General features: G+C 40.0%; 1 protein-coding gene across 4 annotated transcripts in view; it reads left to right on the forward strand.

The window, feature by feature from the left end:
• LOC118235599 (transcriptional coactivator YAP1-like) overlaps positions 1-20568 on the forward strand; it is a 52236-nt gene extending 31668 nt beyond the window's left edge. The window contains exons 3-8 of one of the 4 annotated variants that reach the window (XM_035433095.1): positions 191-306; positions 4137-4250; positions 8268-8434; positions 10113-10246; positions 13775-13893; positions 16801-20568. In XM_035433095.1, the coding sequence (XP_035288986.1) occupies positions 191-306; positions 4137-4250; positions 8268-8434; positions 10113-10246; positions 13775-13893; positions 16801-17039 (889 nt within the window). In that variant the 3' untranslated portion in view covers positions 17040-20568. The remainder of the gene's footprint in view (positions 1-190; positions 307-4136; positions 4251-8267; positions 8435-10112; positions 10247-13774; positions 13894-16800) is intronic. The other 3 variants (XM_035433096.1, XM_035433097.1, XM_035433098.1) reach the window with 3 other exon arrangements.
• The last annotated feature ends 2135 nt before the right edge of the window (positions 20569-22703 follow it).

Raw genomic sequence — 22703 nt, forward strand, 5'->3', positions numbered from 1 at the left:
ACCCCTATAGAAATTGAATGTACGGCCATAAATAAATATAATAATTACATATATATATTTCGTAACAGGGCATTGGAAAAAAATGTAATATCTGAAAGCAATAATAAGTGGCATATGTCAGTTGTTCTAATTCTGGTATGCTCCCCCCCTCCTCCACTCTCTCTCCCTTTCTCTTGCTCTCTCGCCTTAGCCACCTGGACCAGACAACCACCTGGCAGGACCCACGCAAGGCCCTCTTGCAGATGAACCAGAATGCCCCTTCCAGCCCTGTGCCCATGCAGCAGAACATCATAAGCCCTGCCTCCGGTGAGCAACTGACCCAGCACCCAGCCCTGGCCAGACAGAATCCGAGCCAAGTCTGTATGCTCCCCTGGTATATTCTTACAAAACAAACCAGCAGGGTCTAACCAGTAGACTCTGCTGTTAGGGTTTTTGTGGTCGTACAAATTGTTTGTTGGTATTGTTTTGAAATTTTGTCTTTTGGGGTTAATGTAGGCTACTCGCTTTAATCCCATGGAAAGTGTGTTTTTTTTTTAATGTGCCAAATACCAAGCGAATGGCCTTTTTGTAAATGTTTTATAAATATAAAGAACATCCATCTATATATACATCAATACATCATATACACATATATACATCAAATTTAAAACATTGGTCCTAGCATACCAGGCAGTCAAGGGATCAGCCCCAGCATACCTCCACAAGATATTCAAACCCTACATGCCAGCCAGATCCCTCCGTTCTGCTACCTCAGGACGCCTGGCACCTCCCCCTCTTCGCACCTACGTCTCCTGTCTGTTCTGGCCCCACGATGGTGGAATGACCTCCCCGTGGAGGTCAGAACAGCTGAGACACTGACCCATTTCAAGCGACGACTGAAGACTCACCTCTTCAGGCTGCACCTCTCCTCATCCCTCCCTACCTCCCTGTAATCTCTTAAATGACTGTAAGCTTAGGGTTGTAACTTGGTAGCTGTTTCGTCGGTGACTTAATCCGCGTTTCCACCGCAGGAACTAGGGTCTAAATTTAGTTCCGGGGGCTTTATTTTACCCCCAAAAAGTTCCTGCTCGGGGGGTAGTACTTTCCGAAAGTACAGGAACCTTTTGGGTGGAGCTTGCAGCGCTGAACATTTCTGATTGGTCGAGTACTCGCAGCATTTTACTCGCAGCTTTTTCAGACTGCCGTAATTTTACTCCATTTTACTGCCATTCTTCAATTCCACTAAAAGACCAGGAAGACTATGGACTAATTTATGGTGCATGGTTCGCATCTGGAGGGCACACTTCGCTGCTCGGCTAGCAGTAATTTCGAGGGAAATGGCTGTACCACTACTAATTTAAATTTTCACGCAAGTCCGAGTTTTCGTTCTATTCTTGTCATTTTGCGATTAGCCTATATGTAATTGACGATGAGAAAATAATCAAACAGCTAATTGTTTACAAAGTGTGCATGTTTTCTGCTGTTGTTGCCAGTTATATTGGAAATGTGAATGCATTCTGTCGCCTCGGATGTCAAGACATGAAAGTGAATGTTCGCATAAAAACATAATGAATGTGTTTGAGAGGAAACAGTTACAATCTGACTATTGGCCTGTTATATCCTATTTGTTGCATAACAACGGTCCAAGTTCAACTACCAACGACAGTTTTGCTTGACAACGGTAAAATATGCCCAAACGGCTGCAGAAGAATATTTCAATTCCAAGTGATTAAATAGATAAAAATCAATAAATACAAAAGTAACCATATATAGTCATTGTTGGTAGCCCGTTGTATATAAGTGGAATAAACCCCTCCAGAAAATAATGTGGGCTACTTTGGTGGTAGTATGGGGTTACAGAAGAAATCATAGGACAGATGGACCGACGACAACGTCGCTTTTTCATACGTCAGTGGGCTAATTTGCCTAATCTTCGCAGGACTTTAGACCGCGGTGGAAACGCAGACAACCATTAGCTGAAGGAACCTTTTAGTTCCTTGAAAAGTAGTTCCGGGTACTTTTGGTGGAAACGCGGCTTTAGTTAATGCACCTGTCTTAACTACTGCTTGTATTTTTCCATAGACTGAGTTGTTGCTGTTCTCGTATTGTGTTAATGTTAATCAGTTTAACCTTCAGGGTCCAAGTTGAACTATGCGGTTGTTCCCTGCACTTGGACCGGTACTTCTCTCTAGGGTTTTCGTCATGCTTGTTCCTGGTTATGGTTATACACTTTGTTGTACGTCGCTCTGGATAAGAGCGCCTGCCAAATGCCTGTAATGTAATATACTCATGTCCAAGAAATGCGGCCTTTGAGTTCTTTTGTTGTGCTTTGGTCATCAAGGTGTCTTCTGGTATCTTCTTCAATGGAATATAACATGCATGCATGCTTGCAGCCTTGTCCAAACCCTTCTCTTTATGCTTAAAGCCTAAAAGTCTGTTGGAAGTATGAACCTTTCTTTGGTCAGATCTTCATTTTTACCTTGTCAGTATCTCTAATGCTTAAAGTAGGTGTGCTTAAAAACCTCCTGGTACGTGTACTTAATGAGTCATGTCTATAAATGTTTTAATAAGGAGAAAAAACTGAGTCAGAAAGAGCTGTCTTTGAACATCTTCTGTGAGTATTTAGCAGGTTCTTGCACGAGTGCCAGAGTTACTTTTGTTTTGACTTCTTCCTTCCAGTTGCATGTCAAAACATGCAAGACATGTTCTTATCATTTTTCTGTTTCAGAAACTGGGGATGATGACTGTTTGCATTTAAAGGCGACTGTAGATTGTGGATTTGTTAGGTGAAATTACATGGGGTTTTATGCAGCCACTGGTTGTATGTTCCAACTAATCTTTTACTTTGTCTAGCGCAGTAAGTTATATTACATCTTTTGTAATAGCTATCCAAGGCCATAATAAGTCTCAAGAATTGCCAACAAGTAAAAATTAAATTAATATTCTTACTTTGAGAAATTAGGTATTCTGATATGGATTTATGGTCAGTATGGATGTATGGTCAATATGAATCATCATTGCAGCAAATTGGAGTACCTTTACCTCACTTTTGCAGAGGGGAGGAATCAGTAAAATGTCGTCATGCATGTGCAAAATGCAGTCCCACATGTGCAAAATTGGACACATTTAAGGTATCTTTACAACTTTTACCACTTGTATTGGCACTTGCCACCTCAGCTCTGTGTCTTCAGAGAAACCTCTTTAGACGGCTTTGTTGTGTGAGAATCTTCCCCAGGCAAAGGTATGTTTGTCGCAGAACATGTCTGGTCTTGTCTGCTGGGGTGTTTGGGGAAACTGGCATGGCTGGGTAACCCCTTTGCCTCTCCCCTCCACACCCTGAGGGTGTGTCCTGGCAAATGTTACAACACAGTATATCCCTGTCTGGGGGGTGGGGGAGGGAATAGATCATTCACCTGCACCGCAACAGGTAACATACCATAATGAAGGCCCTCCTCTTTAAAGGCAGTCGTGCCAAAAGTAAAGCTGTTCAGGTGGGTATCCCCAGCCTTTCAGAAGTGCCGTGTGCATTGCACATGCGTTGTACTTTGCATTTCCTGGGGTTTTCATACACTTTTTTTCCTATTTATAATTTTTAAATGATTTTAGGCATGTGAAATCATAAATGCAACTTAATGGATAAATTGCCCTTCAAATTGCTCTAAAGTTCCCTTCAAGTAGCAGGAGTAAATTGTCTGTAGTTATTGATATAGAATATATTTTATATTTGAGATACTGGATTTTACTTCAACAAGCAATAGGCTCCATCACAATTTATGTTACAGCAGTGCAACTTCAATTTCCCAGAGATTTTAGTGACTAAATATCTACACCCAAAAATCGTTGGCCTTTACTGAGTGACTAAACAAGGGATTAGCAACCGTAGATTTGATGAGGAAGTCGGATAGTCTGCACTGGCATTCCTTCACTCCTATGCATGTGACTATTCTAGGAGGTTCTGCTGGTAACAGAAGCTTCTAGTCCTTTGTTCCTTGCGTGCAAGATATTGATGTTCTTTGTGGGAAATGGTCTGTAACTCTTAGTTGATATTTGAAAAGAGCCAGAAAATCTAAACAGTTCAAGGTCAGCAGAGGTGGAAACCAAAACCTCCCCCTGTTTGGAATAAGTGTTGAACATCCCGCCCATCTCTCCTGTCCCAGGGCCTCTCCCTGATGGCTGGGAGCAAGCCATCACCTCTGAGGGGGAGATCTACTACATCAACCACAAGAACAAAACCACCTCCTGGCTGGACCCCCGCCTCGACTCGCGTTTTGGTGAGCTTGGACCACTGAAATTCCGAAATTCTATCCAAATAGCAGGAATTATTTTTCCTGCACCATAAGCCCTCAGTGTGTGGAACAGCTTTTCAGGCCACGTAGTATAGGCAGAGACCCTCAGGGTGTTCTAGTCCGGGCTTGACGCACTGCTGCGTACTCTGTAGTCTGTAGGTAAATGGTGAGTGTGGATAGGCTGAATGACCTGCTTTCGCCTTTACAAGTACTTCATCCAGTGTTTAAAAAAATATATATAAAAACCAGCAGTGTGGAACCAGCAGGCAGAATGATGGGAAATGAGGTTCTAGCTGGCCTCTCTGTCAGATGCAACACAATAAAGGGGGAGTGGGCAGTGTTTTTAGGGTTTCAAACCTGTTTATTTACGCATTTGTCTACTGTTGGGGGTTGAAAGAAAGCTCAGTTCATCATTCACTGATTTAGCGATCACCACCCCCAACCCCCCCAGCCCCCTCTGGGCAGCACATTCTCTCCACTTCCTCTCAGTGGCATAAATTTGTGTCAATTTTCACTTTTTTTTTCAATTCATCAATGCACACTCTGCAGCCCTCATACATGCCCCCATTAACGCACATTGTTTTTCTTCTGTGATGCTCCCATAGGTATGCTTTACTGTGCCAGACTGTAATATATATGCATAACAACACACTTTTCTTTTTTGTCGGGGGGTGGGTGGGGGTCCCCTCATACTCTGGTTTGCCTGCAGTCTGATAGGCAGAGCTCCTACAACAGCCTGTTGCAGAGGTGGGGCCACTCTGGGAAGGGTCCCCCCATACTTAGCCTTACTGTAGCATGTGGGCTGCTGGAAAAGGGAGCGGAGCTCCTTTAACGGTGGGCAGGGCCTTTGCTGGCTGCGTGAGGCCCAAGGCAGGGCCGCCGACTCATCCAGACAGACTTGAGCCTGTGCCAGAGTCCTTTTACTCCCTGCTCCAGAGCTGCTAATTTGTTCCAGACCTTTGGTGGTGGGAGGGGGGAAGCAGGAGGAGGAGATGGAGGGAGAGAAACTGAGGAGGAGATCGAGGTGTGAGGCCACACGGAAGGGAGGTGCATGTGAGCCTTGGAGGCTGGCTGGCAGGCAGGCCGACCGTGTTTGTTTTCCAAGCTGCTGTACAGGGGAACATGCTCCAGTAGATGAGTGTATGTGAGGGAACGTGCTCCAGTAGAGGAGTGTGTGTGAGGGCACATGGTCTGTGCAGGGGAACATGCTCCAGTAGAGGAGTGTATGTGAGAGAACGTGCTCCAGCAGAGGAGTGTGTGTGAGGGCACAGCGTCTGTACAGGGGAACATGCTCCAGTAGAGGAGTGTGTGTGAGGGCACATGGTCTGTGTAGGGGAACGTGCTCCAGTAAAGGAGTGTGTGTGATGGCCCTTTTTCATTGCTGTACCGTACCGTGCCGTGAAACCATGCTTACAGGTTCTGGATGTGTCTCCATCACCCACAGAAGCATACTGTGAATAGTTCTTGCAACTAGATTTTGCCATCCCTCCAATGCGGTACCTAAAAAAGGTCCCAGGAACTAGCAGTTCCGGTAATCGGTCTAACACAAACCTCCTGTGAATCCGAGCAAACCAACTCCCAATCCTTTCTTAAATACCAGGTCACTACAAATTAGTTTGACAAATTTGAAAGAAATGTCCCCCCTCTAAGGGGACAAGGGGACCCAAACTATGCCATAAAAATTCCCCCCAGGGCGTAACAGAGCCGCCGGACCCCCTCAGTATAGGGGTCAAGCATTCAGGCCTGTACCATTCTCTTGTTGTATGCCACACATGCACTTGTACCCTTTTTGAGAATATGATGGGGGATGACTCATCTGATCTCATCACTTTTTTCCACATCTCTGTAGACCAGTGCCTATAGTTTTTTCACCACTGAACTCTCAGATGTGCATTTGTCTCCGTAATGAGGGGTTATGCAATACTACTATAATATTCCACCCTATGTTGTTTTCCTTACATATCGAACTAATGCACAAGCATCACGGTCATCGAATGTGCGCTTTCGACCACAATTTACGACCCTATTTACTGATGTTTTTCCCATAAGCCGCGTTTCCACCAAAAGTACCCGGAACTTTTAGTCAGGAACTACTTTTCAAGGAACTAAAAGGTTCCTTCAGCCCATGGTTGTCTGCGTTTCCACCGTGCACCGTGGTCTAAAGTCCCGCGAAGATTAGGCAAATTAGCCCACTGACGTATGAAAAAGCGACGTTGTCGTCGGTCCATCTGTCCTATGATTTCTTCTGTAACCCCATACTACCACCGAAGTAGCCTACATTATTTTCTAATAACCGGGACAGTCCGGAGGGGTTTATTCCACTTATATACAACGAGCTACCAACAATGACTGTATATGGTTACTTTTGTATTTATTGATTTTTATCGATTTAATCACCTGGAATTGAAATATTCTTCTGCAGCCGTTTGGGCATAATTTACCGTTGTCAAGCAAAACTGTCGTTGGTAGTTGAACTTGGACCGTTGTTATGCAACAAATAGGATATAACAGGTCAATAGTCAGATTGTAACTGTTTTATATATCCTCTCAAACACATTCATTATGTTTTTATGCGAACATTCACTTTCATGTCTTGACATCCGAGGCGACAGAATGCATTCACATTTCCAATATAACTGGCAACAACAGCAGAAAACATGCACACGTTGTAAACAATTAGCTGTTTGATTACTTTCTCATCGTCAATTCCATATAGGCTAATCGCAAAATGACAAGAATAGAATGAAAACTCGGACTTGCGTGAAAATTTAAATTAGCAGTGGTACAGCCACCGTTTGCTTTCCTTCGAAGTTACTGCTAGCCGAGCAGCGAAGTGTGCCCTCCAGATGCGAACCATGCACCATAAATTAGTCCATAGTCTTCCTGGTCTTTTTGTGGAATTGAAGAATGGCAGAGTAAAATTTCGGCAGTCTGAAAAAGCTAAAGGGACGATTACTAGAATTAACCTGTTATTGTACCCTGACAAAAAGTGCGGAAGGTGATTTCCAATTTGCTTTTACTGTAGGCTATCACCAATGTGAATTACGCAGAACTACCGCATACCTCACATAACTGTATCAAACGTTTTGAGTCAATTACAACGGGCTAACAAAGAAAATCCAGAAGAAAATATTCAGCAACCAAATTAATCCGTTTGAATGTTTTGGTACATAATATGCTGTCCCAGCACGAATGCTTAGCATTTTATAAAACGAATAGTAAAGCAAGAAAATAACAGAAGAGCACCCGTTATAATTCCAAGACGTTGGCAGGCTATAACCAAAACTAGGCTACTGCGCCGCATAACATACAAGTTTGATTTTAAGTTATTATGAAAATAAATCCGTTTGCGGCTGGAGATTTTTAAACATGGCGGCTGAAAGTAAAAAAAATAACACTGCAAGTAGTCGACCAATCAGAAATTTTCAGTGCTTGCGCCCCACCCCAAAGGTTCCTGTACTTTTGGAAAGTACTACCCCCGGAGCAGGAACCTTTTTGGGGGTAAAATGAAGCCCCCGGAACTAAATTTAGACCCTAGTTCCTGCGGTTCACTCATTCATTCAGGGTTTTTCTTTGATTTACCACCTGTATATATATCAGAGGTGCACAACTCTTTTCCTGGGGGGCCGGTGTTCATGCTGGTTTTTGTTCCAACCGATTACCTTAGTTTTAGTTTTTTGACAGCTCTATAAACTAGGCTGGTTAACTCCTGGACTTGAGCACAGTAAACTATTCAGGATATGCTTGTAGTGTGCAGCTGTAGCTGGTGCTTATGCAATTTTAAGATCAAGATATGATTGAGCTAATTGAATAATTAAGAAGAGAATTTGTTACTAAATCCTGAAACGGATCGGCCCTTGTTGTGCACCCCTGATATATATATATATATGATATGGCCAGAGCATGCACATGAGGTTGCCAAAACTCGTGCTTGCCAGACCCAAAGCTTTCACACAAGGGTCCGATAATGTATGTGCCCCGACCTCCTCTTGCTCCACCCAGCTCTGAATCAGCAGCGAATGAACCAGAGCGGCCCGGTGAAGCAAGCCCCGCCCCTGCCCTCCAGCCCCCAGGCAAGAGTGAGCCAGATGAGACTCCAGCAGCTGCAGATGGAGAAGGAGAGACTGAGGCTGAAGCACCAGGATCTGCTTCGGCAGGTGAGACCCCAGGTCAGAAACCCTGCTTATTTTTTTATTATTTACCGATCCTGACATATTGTGAAGTGTTTCAATGTGTGGATCATACATTTTATTGCAATATATTTTCTGTACATACCACTTCAATAAGGGAATATAGGTTTTTTTTAAAAAGTGATAGTGATAAAACATGCAGAGCCTCTGCTAAGCAAGTTGGCCCGCTTCCAGCTATGTCTGAAAAGAGGTATTAGTTTCCATAGAAACAAGATGTCAGTCACAATTTCAGGGGTTGCCGTACACCCACGAGTAGCAGGAGTCAATGGAGGTATTGTCACAATCCAATTTTATTTAATTTTTTTAAGTGTACAAGACATTTTCAGTTTTATTTGTCCTCTGCTAAGCCCAAATATACACTTAAGTAACATGTCCTTATGCAACCCTGTTGGGAGGGGTTAGGAATCATTCATAAGGAAGCAGATTTCTTGAGAAAATGCCACAAAACTGCCTTTTTCAGAAAAGTGTGTTATTACTCAACCTTTCGGCAACAGTTGGAATTTTAATTTAACTCTGAAGGGTAAGTCTGAGGCTATAAATGTGTTTGGCCTTATTGTTCAACAGTATAATACAAGGAACTCTTTTATGAGATATTTTTAGTCTCTTTGGTTTTCGTTTATTTGAGCTCAGATCTCTCCGGCTTACAAAAATGTGCAGGGTTTCTTAGAGCCAAGTTAAAGTGTGGCTATAGCCAAAACACACAGCACTACTTGGATGTAAGAGTGCAGAGGATTTTTCTTTTTCAACATTCATCTTCACAGCCAAAAAGCAGCATAAATTTTGAACAGCCAATGTTGGGGGGGGGGGGGGGGGGGGGGGAACCTCCAGACTGGAACATCGTGTCCATTTGTTCCAACCCCAACAGACTCGGGTCTTCTGGTTCAATTTAGCATTCTTAATAAAATGCGTAATATTCTACTTTTGTGAAAAACAAAATGGAGGGTAAAAGGCTGTAAGTGCCAGTATTTTATATGTAGCCATTCTTCTAAAAGGTAGTAATAGTGGAGGGTCCAGCCAGAGTGTTCAGAATCGAAGCCTGGCTGGGCCTGGGCGGCAATTATCCATGCTCACTGGTACTCACAACTGCATGTCAAAATACTCAAAATTGTGGTTCTTGAAAGGGCAACCTTAGATGTTATTTAGAAGAAAAAAAAATCTGTAGTTCACCTTGCAGTTATCATATGACATCTTTACCTGAAATAAATGTGTGGTTGTGCTGTACCAATTACACAATATTGGAATGTTGATGTTGATGAAAAGTTTTTTTTCACTTCACTAATAAAATTTACAAATAACATTTAAGAATGTATCATGTTTTTGTTGAAACTTCTTACCAGTTAAAGTTTGCCTAATTTTACCAGCATCTATAGAGTTTTTGAAATATACATTTTACCCAGATCTGGTTTGGAAACTCGTGAAACTCATGATCAGTGTTGGAGGTTGGTTCTATTTAATTTCCATAAGAACATTGTGGGAGATTTTCAATTCATGAACTGAAATCAGTTGCTTTCTTCTAAAATTGCATTGACCACCTGAATTGGCTGGATTGAAATGGAACAGGCATCCTGATTTTACCCCAAACAAGGAAAGATGCAATTTAGCAAAGGTGAGGTTATTTGGCCCCATTTGCTCAAATGATGTGGATTCCCACTTACAGGAACTGGCCCTGAGGAACCAGCTGCCCACCAGCATGGAGCAGGATGGGGGGACCCCCAACCCTGTATCCTCACCAGGCATGTCTCAGGACATCCGGACCATGACCTCCAACAGCTCAGACCCATTCCTTAACAGGTGAGCCCAGCCCTCCAAGGCCCTTATATAAGACCTCTTCCTCAGTTTTGATGCTACAGGAGAGCTTACTTTGAGCACTTGCACTGTAAAAAGTCTTGTGGTAACCCTAAATAATCAACTCTCCTCCTGCAATGCAGCAGCGGTGAGTTGGGTGTGTAGATTCTTTCTATACAATATCCAAAGAATCCTCCCTTTCCTTAGCACCCTCTTTACACAGCTCTTGGTCTAGGTCCTAGTACTCCTATGCCTGAACTATTATAATTTCCTTCTTGTTGGTCTTCCTGCCTGTGCTACTAAATTCCTTCAGCTAATGCAGAATGCTTCCACATGACATGTGTGCCCCAACCTACTTATGTCATACCTCTCCTCATCTCATTGGCTGCCTGGTACAAGCTCACATCCAGTTTGAAACTCTGGTGCTAACCCACGAGGAATTAATGGAAAAAGTGATCCAAAGCACCCCTCATCTTCTTTGAAACATGGTGGTGGTAGTGTTATGGCTTGGGCATATATGGGTACCACCGGAACTGGCTCACTTGTCTTTATTTATGATGTGACTGCTGACAGCAGCAGAATGAATTCTGAAGTGTACAGAAACATCTTATCTGCTCAGATTCAACCAAATGCCTCAAATATTATTGGATGGCACTTCGCCATACAGCAGCTTAATGATCATAAACACACTGCAAAGCAACTGAAGAGTTTTTCAGGGCCAGAAAGTTCTTGATTGCCTAAGTCAGTCTCCTGACCTGCATCCAATCAAACATGCATTTCTCTTGCTGAAGGCAACATCCCTTGAAACAAACGGAACTGAAGATGGCTGCAGTACAGGCCCAGCAGAGCATCACCAGAGGTGCATTCAAGTCAGCAAACAAGGCGAATGTTTGCAAACTATTTCAAACTTTTTTCTGTTAGCTTTGTGTTCGCCGCGAACGTTTGCAAACATAAGCGAACGGTCTGAGAAGGTAGTTTGCGGGGAACAAAAATGGACGCTGGACTGAGGAAAATGTTCCCAGATGGGTATTTCAATTGAAGATGCCGTTAAGTGTGATCAGTTTTTTCAATAATGTTACTGCTAATGCTAGCCAGTGTTATTATTGTTCGCTAGCTAGCTATTGTTTTTTGTCGATGATCACAGAAGCGGCTGTACAAATGCTCTCATCGCCATGTCTGTTTATGTTTAATGCAAACAATTTGGAATGTTCGTAAAAAGCCGTTCAAATTTAACTGTTAAAAGAAAACATGTTCGCCACGAACGTTCGCCTCTGTTCGCTGAACTTGAACGCACCTCAGGGAAGATACCGAGCATCTCATTATATCTATGGGTTTCCATATTTCAGGCAGTCATAATTTGGAATAATATGATGACTTTATATAAGATCACTTTTGGTCCCCTAAAATGGGGGACTGTGTATAAAAACGGTTATAATTCCTACATGGATATTGATATAAATACCCTTAAATTAAAGCCAACAGTCTTCACTTTTACCTCATATTTGTTGTTTCATATCAAATTCAATGTGCTGGAGTACAGAACCAAAACAACAATTGTATCACTGTCCAAATACAAACTGCACTGCTGGTCTGCGAATTTGCCAGTTCTGGCATTATTACTCAAATAAATCAGGTATGAATTTAGTTATGTTCTCCTACACCATAAATTGCTCTTGTAAGAGCATCTAGAAAAATGAATGTAACACATTATGTAAAATTGGAGTCAGGAGCACGGACAGTTTGGGAAACCACTGGGTTAGTTTAATTCACATGTTCAGAAAAGAAATGTCAAATCTGGTGTCAATTTTACGGAGATGACATACGAGAAGCATATGTACGCTTTTTCAGGCATTTATGTTTGGCTTGGTTGGGGGAATATCTAGATCATTTCAAATCATCACACCAAGCCTTTGCCTCCAAACATTGAACAGGGAGAGGAAACCATTGTGAGAGTTCCCTCACAGAAATGGTAGACCCCAGTTAGTGAAGCAGGAACTCATTATAAATCAGAGCCTTTTCTGTTCTTCACTCCCACTCACACGTTTTTGAAGTCCCCATCACTAGAGGAGAGCACTGGATTTGTCTGAAATTTCCAGGAAGTTGATGTCAGTGGTCAGCATGCTAGGATATTGTAATAAAAGTTTGTGACAAGCATTCACAGAAGCTTGCATGATGAAATAGAGGGTTCTTTGCTAAACAAGTAAACAGTTTAATCCTAACTCATAGCACATGGTTGTGACTCATCGTAGGCCTGTTAGAGCTGTGCAATAGCCCCCTCTGCTGGAGATTCAATTGTGTGTACCACATGGAGACAGTACCGTTCTGAACAAAGTTTGTGTTTGAAGCCAAGAGCGGCAGCTTTTAAATTTATTTTGAAGATATAATTATTATTATTTCAATTCCTTTCACTCCATTCTGGACCATGCTGATTGCATTTGCAGATATTGGTGAGTTGCAGATGTCTAATGGATGTTCTTTCTCAAGAAACTCTTTCCTCAAAATGACATTTTTTCCCACAATTTATTATACATGAATAAAGTTTGGGAAAGTGATTGAATGCCTGATTGCTAGGTTCTTTTTTTACACCAATTCCTGAAAGAGGGTAGATGTGAACCCTTACGAGGCTAAGCCACTCCTCTGGTTTTCTCAGCCTATCAGGTTGTACACAGAAATTATTCAGCTATATGTGCACTGTCTGCAGACAGCCCCCTGTGGCCTCAACCATCCTGACTTTGCCGGTCTTATAAAGCCAAATTATGGCTTTTCATTCAGCAAACAATTAACATAAGCCCACACTACCCCCCGATTTGGTAAAAATCATGTAAAATGACATCTGCTGTTACTGGGTGCCAGCTATTCTATGGTCCACGTGCTGAATCCTATTTCCAGCAGCAGTGGAAAGTTGGTTCACAAGCGCAGATGTGCTGAAAGAAAGAAAATTATTCTAAAATACCTGACAAACCTTATTCAAACAAATATTAAGGGACTCTCAGAATATGCACGTTAACCACATATGAATTGTTTGATTACTAATCTAAAATTGTGGAGTACAGAGAAAAATATTTCTTAGCCCCAAACATTATGTAGGACACTGTGTATGTATATCTGTCCTCTATATCAGCCACATTGTCCTTGACTACTGATACTGATATGGTTCAAAAATGCAAATATTTATCCAATGTATCAGTTGTCCAATATATCTGTCAGACTCTTTTGAATATTGGTGAAAGTCTTTTTTTAAATTTGTATTTAAGGTTCAGCTATTTAAGATGAACCCAGGTCTGATGGTGATTTGACGTGAAACATTTAATATTCACAACCGTCAATTCAGATTGTATTTGTAGGCAGATATGAGGTATTTATAACCTTTAAATAAAAGCAATAGAGCGGGAATATACAGCTAAACTGAGTGTATGACTGAAAATATTTATCTCTGGTATTCGTCCTGGAGACAGTCTGTAAGGTGTCTGAACTCAAGCAGATATGTGTGACTGTTGATTATTTATTTTATTTTATTTCTTAAATAATTTACAGTGCCAGCGGTAACTTCCACTCCAGGGACGAAAGCACAGACAGCGGACTGAGCGTGAGCAGCTACAGTATCCCCCGCACGCCCGATGACTTCCTCAACAGCGTGGATGAGATGGACACAGGTAGGTGCCATGGAAACACGTCACTGGCAAACCCCTCCCAGCTTTGGTGAGCAAACAAATTTAGATTGTTAAGTCTGTGCTTCAGCCGATGTCAGAAGGCGTACATGTAATTGTTGGACTGGCTCTTTGGCACAGGTGTTCGGGAATTTTTCTCCAATGGTCTTTATTTCAAGGCACCTTTGGGGATAAGACTGGTATGGGGAGAAATTAGTGTCAGCTGAAATTGAATTTGAATTGCATAACTTGGAATTTGTGTTTATTTGAAATTGAATTTTGTCTTCATTGCCTTTCATTGCAATTCTCACTTAATTTCAAGATAGAAATTCCAATTCAATACACTTTAAAATTCAGATCTTAGAGTTCAATTTAAGTATTCGGTAACACATCTGGGTACTTAAAAAAGCAACAGGCAATGATTCAGTCGAACTGCAAACGGTGATCAGAACGTTAGGCAGAGCCAATATTTTTTAAATACTTTTTTTGGTATTGGGGTGACATGCATAACATAATGGAGCTCGATGCCAAGTTTGTAACCATGGATGACTAGGGACAGGACTTGCAACTATGCAATGTAAAGCTCTGTGAAGTTAGCCAGAATAAGCCAGGTTTTAGGCATCCGGTTTGTATTTGCAAACTTTTTCTACCATTAGTAAAGTTATTGTTGCATTGTTTGAGATTAATGATGAAAAATTAATGTGGTTTGAATTCCAAGAAAAAAAATGTACTAAAAAAAAGTACAAAATTGAAAAATGCATCATTTCACATTTTACTATTCCTGTTTAATTCTACCTCAACTTCATAAATCATTTACATATTGTAAGAAATATTACCATATTGTGCCAGTTTTCTGCTCTTCTTGAAACAATGTGTAAAGAACTCAGAATATCAGATTTTTTAAATAGTTAATTATAAAAGGTAAAATAAATAAAACAACTCATTTTATTCATGAAGTTTATAAATTTTGAAAGTGTATTCAATTTGAGTTTTTAATTTAAATTAAGTTAAAAATGCAATTAAGACTGAATTCAATCTCAAGTTATTACATTTAATTTCAAACAGTGACACATATTTTTGCAATACTAATTCAAGTTATGCAATTCACACTTAATTTCTACTGGCACTGATTTCTGCCCACACTTAAAAACTCTGAAATGCAATGCTCAGAGATGTGATTTTTTCCTCATCTTGAATTTATGATTTTGAGACCTCAATGGCCCAACAGTATTTTTGCTGTTGTATATATATATATATATATATATATATATATATATATATATATATATATAGTATTTTTTTTACAATATATTAAAGCATTTAGTGTCTTTAGAAATATTCACTCCCTTGAAGGTTTTACACCTTATCGGTACACCAAATTGAAATATTTTCCCCTTCACCAACACGAGTGAACACTTTTATGATGGAAAAAATATTTTTAATCAACATTTTTTAAATGACACTTTTTTTCATTTTCTCATTTAAAAATGTATTCAGCCCAAACAAGTTGATACTCTGTAGATAGGCTTTTAGTAGATATAACAGCTCTTCTTCCAATCCATTAAATGCTCCTTGGAGAAGTGACGAGTGAAGAGGCTACTGGAGGAGACATGTAACATATAAAGGATCCACCTCGCAACATCTGCCACGTCTGTAATTGTGATGTAGCTTCAAACTGACACTTGACTTGAAGCAAGGACATTCTGTTTGCCTAATACATGTTGCCTCGATTCCTCGGTCCTCGTATGTTATCCTTGCATTTCTTCCTCGCGTCCTACTATTAGGTGGAGCTAAGGAATGAGCAAAGGACACGAGGAAGAGATGCAATAAGTGAAAATAAGCAATTGGAATTAACCCAAAGTTCCATGGGCAGCCCTTTAGTGCTTGTGACAGTGTGACTGGTATGATCTGCTGTTTCTGAGACCTCACATAGCCTGTGATATTTATTCTGCAATAATGCAATTGGACGCTGGTGGATTCAACTTCAACAAAGGCGGACCTCATTAATGCATTCAGTGTGATCTCAAAATGGAATACAAAATGGAATTGGCCCAGTACAAAAGGAGTGAAAACATAAATTAAGTAAATTAATAAGTTTTTATTGTTAATATTATTCTGAGGATATCAACATACTTTATTTTGACATTATAGAGAGTTAATTATACAGAAGTAAAAAAAATAATACGATTTAAATATTTTAATGAATTGGGAGTAAGCTTTCTGAAGGCACTCTAGCTGATGATATTATCCAGAGTGACTTACCATAGAGCACATTATTTGGCTTATTGCTATCTTAAGAGCAGTCCTGATGTGTGTGCCTATGACATACCCAAGTCCTCATTTAGAGTTGAAAATATGTATATCCAAATAATCAATTAAAATCACAAAATAATTTTATCATGGTGGCAACTATCTTTTCAACCAGGTTTTTTGTCATAGAGAAGATGGCTCCCCTTGCGGTTTTTTGACAAGGAAAAACTTTTGGTGCCTTTTAATTTTGAGGTCATCAGAAAGAAGAGTGTCAAAGCTTGCTTTAATAGACTATGAAAACCTGTAGAGTATGGAGGAAATTAGTAGAATAAAATGTTCTACAAAAATGTAATTTTTTCAAATTTTGCTATGCCATTTGACCACCTTTTATGCAGTCAGAAATTGAATATAGTGCAATGTATTATGTGCACTTATATATTTCACAGAAATAATGTTATATTTCAATATCTTAAAGTGGAAATATTTTTGTGTGTGTACATATACACACATATATGTACATATCAATTCAGCAGCTTTATATATATATATATATATATATATATATATATATATATATATGAAACTGCTGGTAAATAATTGGTGAAAAAAGCATGTTTGTTGTCACTCTCCCACTCCATTGTAAATGGACCTTTTCACATGCAGGTGATTCCGTAGGTCCCACCCCCATGGCCACCCAGCCCAGCCGTTTCCCAGACTACCTGGACACCATCCCAGGCACGCACGTAGACCTGGGCACTCTAGAGAGCGAAAGCATGGCAGTGGAGGGGGAGGAGCTGATGCCCAGCCTTCAGGAGGCGCTCAGCTCCGACATACTCAATGACATGGAGTCTGTGCTGGCAGCTACCAAAATCGACAAGGAGAGCTTCCTCACATGGTTATAGAGGAGGAGGGTGGGACAGGGGTGGAGCCAAGGGAGACTCCCACCAACCAACCAACATCCACGTCCGACCCCCTTCCCACTTTCTCACAGTGGTTGCTGCTGCCATGCAGATACTGAGGTACACCTCTGAAAGGATGTAAAATGGCCTTGGTTTTTCCAGCAGACATTTTCAGGCACTACCTTCTGGATGTTTCTGGGCGTTACCCTCTTGGCGGGATGGGCGGTGGAAGGAGCGGCACACAGCAGGGTTCTCACACCCCTTTTTCTGCCACACGCTCCAGTCTGGCTCATGACCTGGGGGTTTGGTGGGACCCGAGAGCCCAGACTTTGAAGCCCTCCACCTCCTGTTTCCTCCACGCAGTTCCTTCTGCAGCAGCCTCAGTTTGCGAGTGAGCGTGCAAAAAGGTTGTGTATGTGTGTGTGCACAGATACACGTGTGTGCAAATACATGTGACAGCAGTCACCTAATTTATGCAAATAAAAGTGAATGAAGCCTGACTACAATCATCAGACTTGGGTCACATCTGAAACACATGAACTCTTTAGATGCTGGGAAAATGTAAAATACACCTGCAGATCCTATTAGAATTTCAAGGAAATTTCTAATCAAAATTTCTAATTTGTTTCTAACTGAGAACGTACAATCATATGAAAGAAGAAATTATTCAGAATATTGGTGAAAATACAGTAATGACTTATTTTACTTATTTTGTCAAATCTGCTGGAATTTTATTAGCGTTTAAAGAGCTACAGATTCCAAAACATTTTTGGATCCATTTTTTTAAATACAATTTTTTATCTGTTTATTTTTATGAACCTGACTATCCAAAAATGATGTAGCTGAAGTGAAAAGACCGTCCTCAGTACTGATTTGGAGTCAGGGTGTCAGAAGGCCGAGCGTGGGTGGAGCTTGTTGCTGTAGGATTCTGGATTGGGTGTGGGGGAGGCCTGAGTTCTCCCATTTTACAAATGCTGCTGCTTGGCTGCTCCAGTGATTAGCGAAGTATACTTTATTAAACCAAGTGCCTTCAATTGTTTTTGAGAAGTTAAACGAACGCTACACATATATGTTTCTGCAACACCATTCTATATACAGAAAGATGTTCTGAAATTGTCCTTAATCTTTTATGCATTTATATTCAGTAATCATGAGCATATTTTTGTTGTAAATAAAATGGCTTGGCCAAAAAAACTGTATTATAACAGGGGTAGGTTTTTTAATTAACCTAACATTATAATTCAGTCTTGTTTAAGTCTGATTTGTCCCTGTTTTTTTTTTTATTTTATTTTATTTTTTTTTTAAACCTTTCTTTGGTTCTTATCTTTTAAGTTTGGGTTTTCAATTAAAAAACAACCTTGCTGTAACGTTTTTACTGTTGCTGATCTTGTGGATGGGTTTTAAGTGTATTTTAATGAGAGTTGTGGCACAGGCTTACTTTCAGCACAGTCTGTAACTGATATGGTCTCAACTTGGAGATGAACCTAGAACTATCCTAAAATTAAAATTTAATTTCATGTTTAAAAAGAAATGTCATCTTTTTTTAGATGATATTCCATCTGCCTTGATGGTGCTTTTAAAATCTTAGTATTCTGGGGGACATTGATTGGATTGACGTATTGTTAGCTGCATTGTACTGCTGTCTTTAATCCCCTTGCTGTTACCCTCTTACACATGGGTCTCTGTACTTTTGATTCCAGTGTGCAAATTGAATAACTTTGTCTTTAGATCTAGTGACCCTTGGGCTGTCTTGTGGCTTTTTCATAAAGGACAGTTCAAACTTTAGTGGCTTTCAGAATAACCTGCCTATTTTTTCAACATAGTAATTTCCAAAAGAACTAATGTTAGTTCTACTTAGAATAGTACTTTCCTCCCGAAGCATCTGTACTAATGAAACATTTACACTTGAAAATGTAATAAGCCTCTGGATTACATAAATGGATCTGTTCTGCCAGCACATATAGGATCACAATCATGTTTTGTGTCATTGAGTGAAAAATCAAAAAATCAGTAGCGATGTCACGTGAAAAAAGTTAGCAACACTAGTTGAATCTCAATTCCCAAAATTCCTCGTGAAAGCACCTTGTAAAAGTCACAGGCTGTTTACCTGTGTGCTTTTATTTTTTTGTAATTTCAGGCACCACTTACAGTATGTACAATATGGCTACTGAACTTCCCCACATAAAAACTACCCCCTGTGGCATAAAAGACATTTCTACCAAGCAGTTAACAAGAACAGTATTTGGCAGACCACAGCTGTCCTGAAAGTGAACCAGATATGAAAATATGATCAAGATACATGTGAGCTGGTTTGAGGATCAGGTATAAAATGGCTTGTAGAGTAGTAGTTATATGGGATTTAGTGGTAATCCTGAATTATTGGTATCGTAATTTTTCTCATGGTGAACAAGCAGTACAATGGAATCAGCGTTGTTTTATTTTTTCAAGGCTTCCAAAGAGTATTTTATTTCCTTTTGAGCAAAGAACAAAACTATTTTCTACGTACCTTGATTTTTGTATAAGCTAAATACATACACACACACACACACACTCAAGGATTTGTGTTTATTAGATGGGAGATTTATTAGTAGTTTTGAATACAAGATGTTATATTTTCTTGCCAAGATGGCTGTTAAGCATTTAACCTGTGTCATAAGGATTTGGGTTTGGAGAAAACAAGTGCACCACCCATAATTCTTTGTCTTATGTTGTTTACAATCTAGAGTAAGACAACACTATTGTGGCTGTGTAGGGACGATGACTTTAAAAACACTTCCTTTGTTGACAGTAAGTACTTTATTTGTAGTCAGATGTTTACACGGTGAAAACACTATGAAAAGAACAAAGACCACCACACATTTGTTAAGGTGTCCTCAAAGCCACAGCTATTTTCTTTATTGTGTTACTTTTAATACATCACTGTGATACTTTTTGCATTCACCCAGTGAAACTTGATCATCCTCCCACATGGAATGGAATGGAATGTAATGGTTTTGATTTTTAATTTTGGTTGATTGTATGGATATTGGGGAAAACCAAAAAGAATGCCATTTTCTGAAGCAATCTAGAGTAGTGTTCTGTATTAAACCTTTGCATTCAGACATGGTTTATTTGATATTTAGCATAGCTTTGTTGGCTATGAGGTTTAAACAACCAGTCAGTGTTGGAGCTGAACAATGCAACTAAAGTATCACTTTCAAAATTGATGGTACAGTGATGTTTTAGCAAATGTCTACAAAACTTACACAAGACTAAATTATATTTTTATCACTTAAGCATGACTTTATATGTAATAGTTTGTCATTGTCAGAATATATAGTAACTGTTGGCTGTCTGTATGTAGTGGTAGGACTAATCACACATTTTAAAGGTTTCATATTTAGATATTCATAAATGCACACAAAATGAATTTATATTCAATAATGATCTTTGAATTTATAAAAATGGATGTATGTGCATGTATGTTGGCATAAACTGTTACATTGTATCTCTCTCTATGTAATAAAATTGGCTTATTGTGGAATAAAGTATATACTTTGTGATAATGTTTGTTTCATTAATGTAACAACCAATGCTACATCCTTGCCACTAACAACACATTCCAGTAATTATGCTCGAAACTGTCCTTGTCACTGAAGACACATTCCAGTTGTTATGCTCGAAACTGTCCTTGTCACTAAGGACACATTCCAGTAGTTATGCTCGAAACTGTCCTTGTCACTAAAAACACATCCCAGTTGTTATGCTCGAATCTGTCCTTGTCACTGACCACACAGTCCACTAGTTATCATTGACTTGTTCCACCAGTTATGCTCAACATATTCCAGCAGTTATGCTCAAGACATTCCAACAGTTAAGTTCAATACTGCCCTTTCCACTAACGACCCATTTCACCAGTTAAACTCAACACCAGTTGTAGTTGATTATTCCACCAGTCATGTCTTATAGGCTCCCCCCCTGAATGACACTGGTTGGAACAGCTTGATGAGCGGCATTGCCACCCAATGAAAGACAGGATTCCACAAGATATTCTGGAACTGGCAACCTGGAATTGACCTTTAGGGTCTTCAGCAATGAAAGCTACTGAACCATAGGCCATGTACAAAATATGTACATTTCTTGGAATAGCTGGGGCATCCATGTTTGGCGTTACATAGCATCTAGGCAAGTTAGATGATGAAGGTCCTTCAGCTGCTTTTCCTCACATACAATGCATGGAGCAAGTCTTTGATGAGCAGGGGTCATCCCATGGTCTCTTCTGGTCCCAAAACGTTGGCCCACTGTCTTCGCTCTGGTAGTGAATGGGATGGGAAACGCCGGTCATATTCACTTGTGAGAACTTTAGAGATGCTTTGCATTACTGCCACTGTGTAATCAACTGGCCAGTGTTGGTAGTGAAGGTTGTCTGACTGATATTACCAGCGCAGTGGCCAGCTCTCCAGAATCTTGCATATCATGTATAAGTCAAAGCTCGCTGCTTTCTGGCCGTGCCACTTGAGAAATGTGCTTTCTGACCTCCGACATACTGCTGCCTTGTTCCCTTGTTCAAATCTGCCTGCTCTTTAGTCTTGAAAGACCTTGGCCTCCTCTGCTGAAAAAACACTGCGCAAGCAGTTGGATACATAAAACATGGCTCTGTGGAGGTGCTCTGTAATGCCTATTGCCATGGATGCCCAATGAAAGACTGGAATAGGCAACTTTCTGGAACAGTTCATTCCTTTAATTTTTTAATTCTGTGCATTCCGCACACCTCCATTAGAGGGCAGTATTTGTTCAAGCTTGAGTTGCACAGGTATGTATGTTAGTGCATAAAATATGAAGGGACTATATTACTACACTTAAAGGAAATAGGAAATACATTCTTCAGTTATACACTAATTGATAGATTACCATTGCTAGAATTTATACTGCATATAAACACTAAATAGTAAGCTGGCCATTAGTTATAAAAAAAAGTTATAAAAAACATTGGGAATAACTGCCCATTTATGCAGAAAATAGTAAACAAAAATCTGAATGTTTATGATACTGTAGCATAATACTAATATAGGCCCACTGAATGCATATACATTTTCATAGTAAGCCTGCTATACATAACAGTAAAATGCCTGTAATAACAATTGAAGGAAAAACATTCACTCTAAAGTACAAATACACAACCTTAATAATTATGATTGGCTGACATGTGAAGGACAGCAAAAATTGACCTGTGGAACCTATCAAGTTACAGGGAGGCATGTAGGCCTGAGCTATATAAAATCCCCTGATTGGCTAGAATTGTTGACAAAATTTAATGCATGTTTTTACTGTTTTCTCTCTGCTGGCCTTCATCTCTCTGACAGTCTTCATCAAGTATAAAGCCAGAATTCAGAGAAACTCTTGTTTCCCTCTCCAGTAATGAATGAGAACTATAGTTGGGCATTCTGGGAATGTTCCATTTCCACATTTTTAAAAAAGGCCTTACATTACCAGAATAAAACATGCAATACTCAACATTTTTTCACCAAGATATCAAACTAGGTTGTTTCTTACTACTACAAAAAAAGGTAAATGGAGCACTTTCATCTAATAAAATGGATTTCAGAGCTGATGCATACTCTGGATCTTTGGCTTTTCCCAGAACAGTGGACACAACATGTAAAGTAAAGGTTTTAATATGTCTAAATG

Source organism: Anguilla anguilla, chromosome 9 (genome assembly GCF_013347855.1).
Source record: "Anguilla anguilla isolate fAngAng1 chromosome 9, fAngAng1.pri, whole genome shotgun sequence".
Taxonomy (NCBI): domain Eukaryota; kingdom Metazoa; phylum Chordata; class Actinopteri; order Anguilliformes; family Anguillidae; genus Anguilla; species Anguilla anguilla.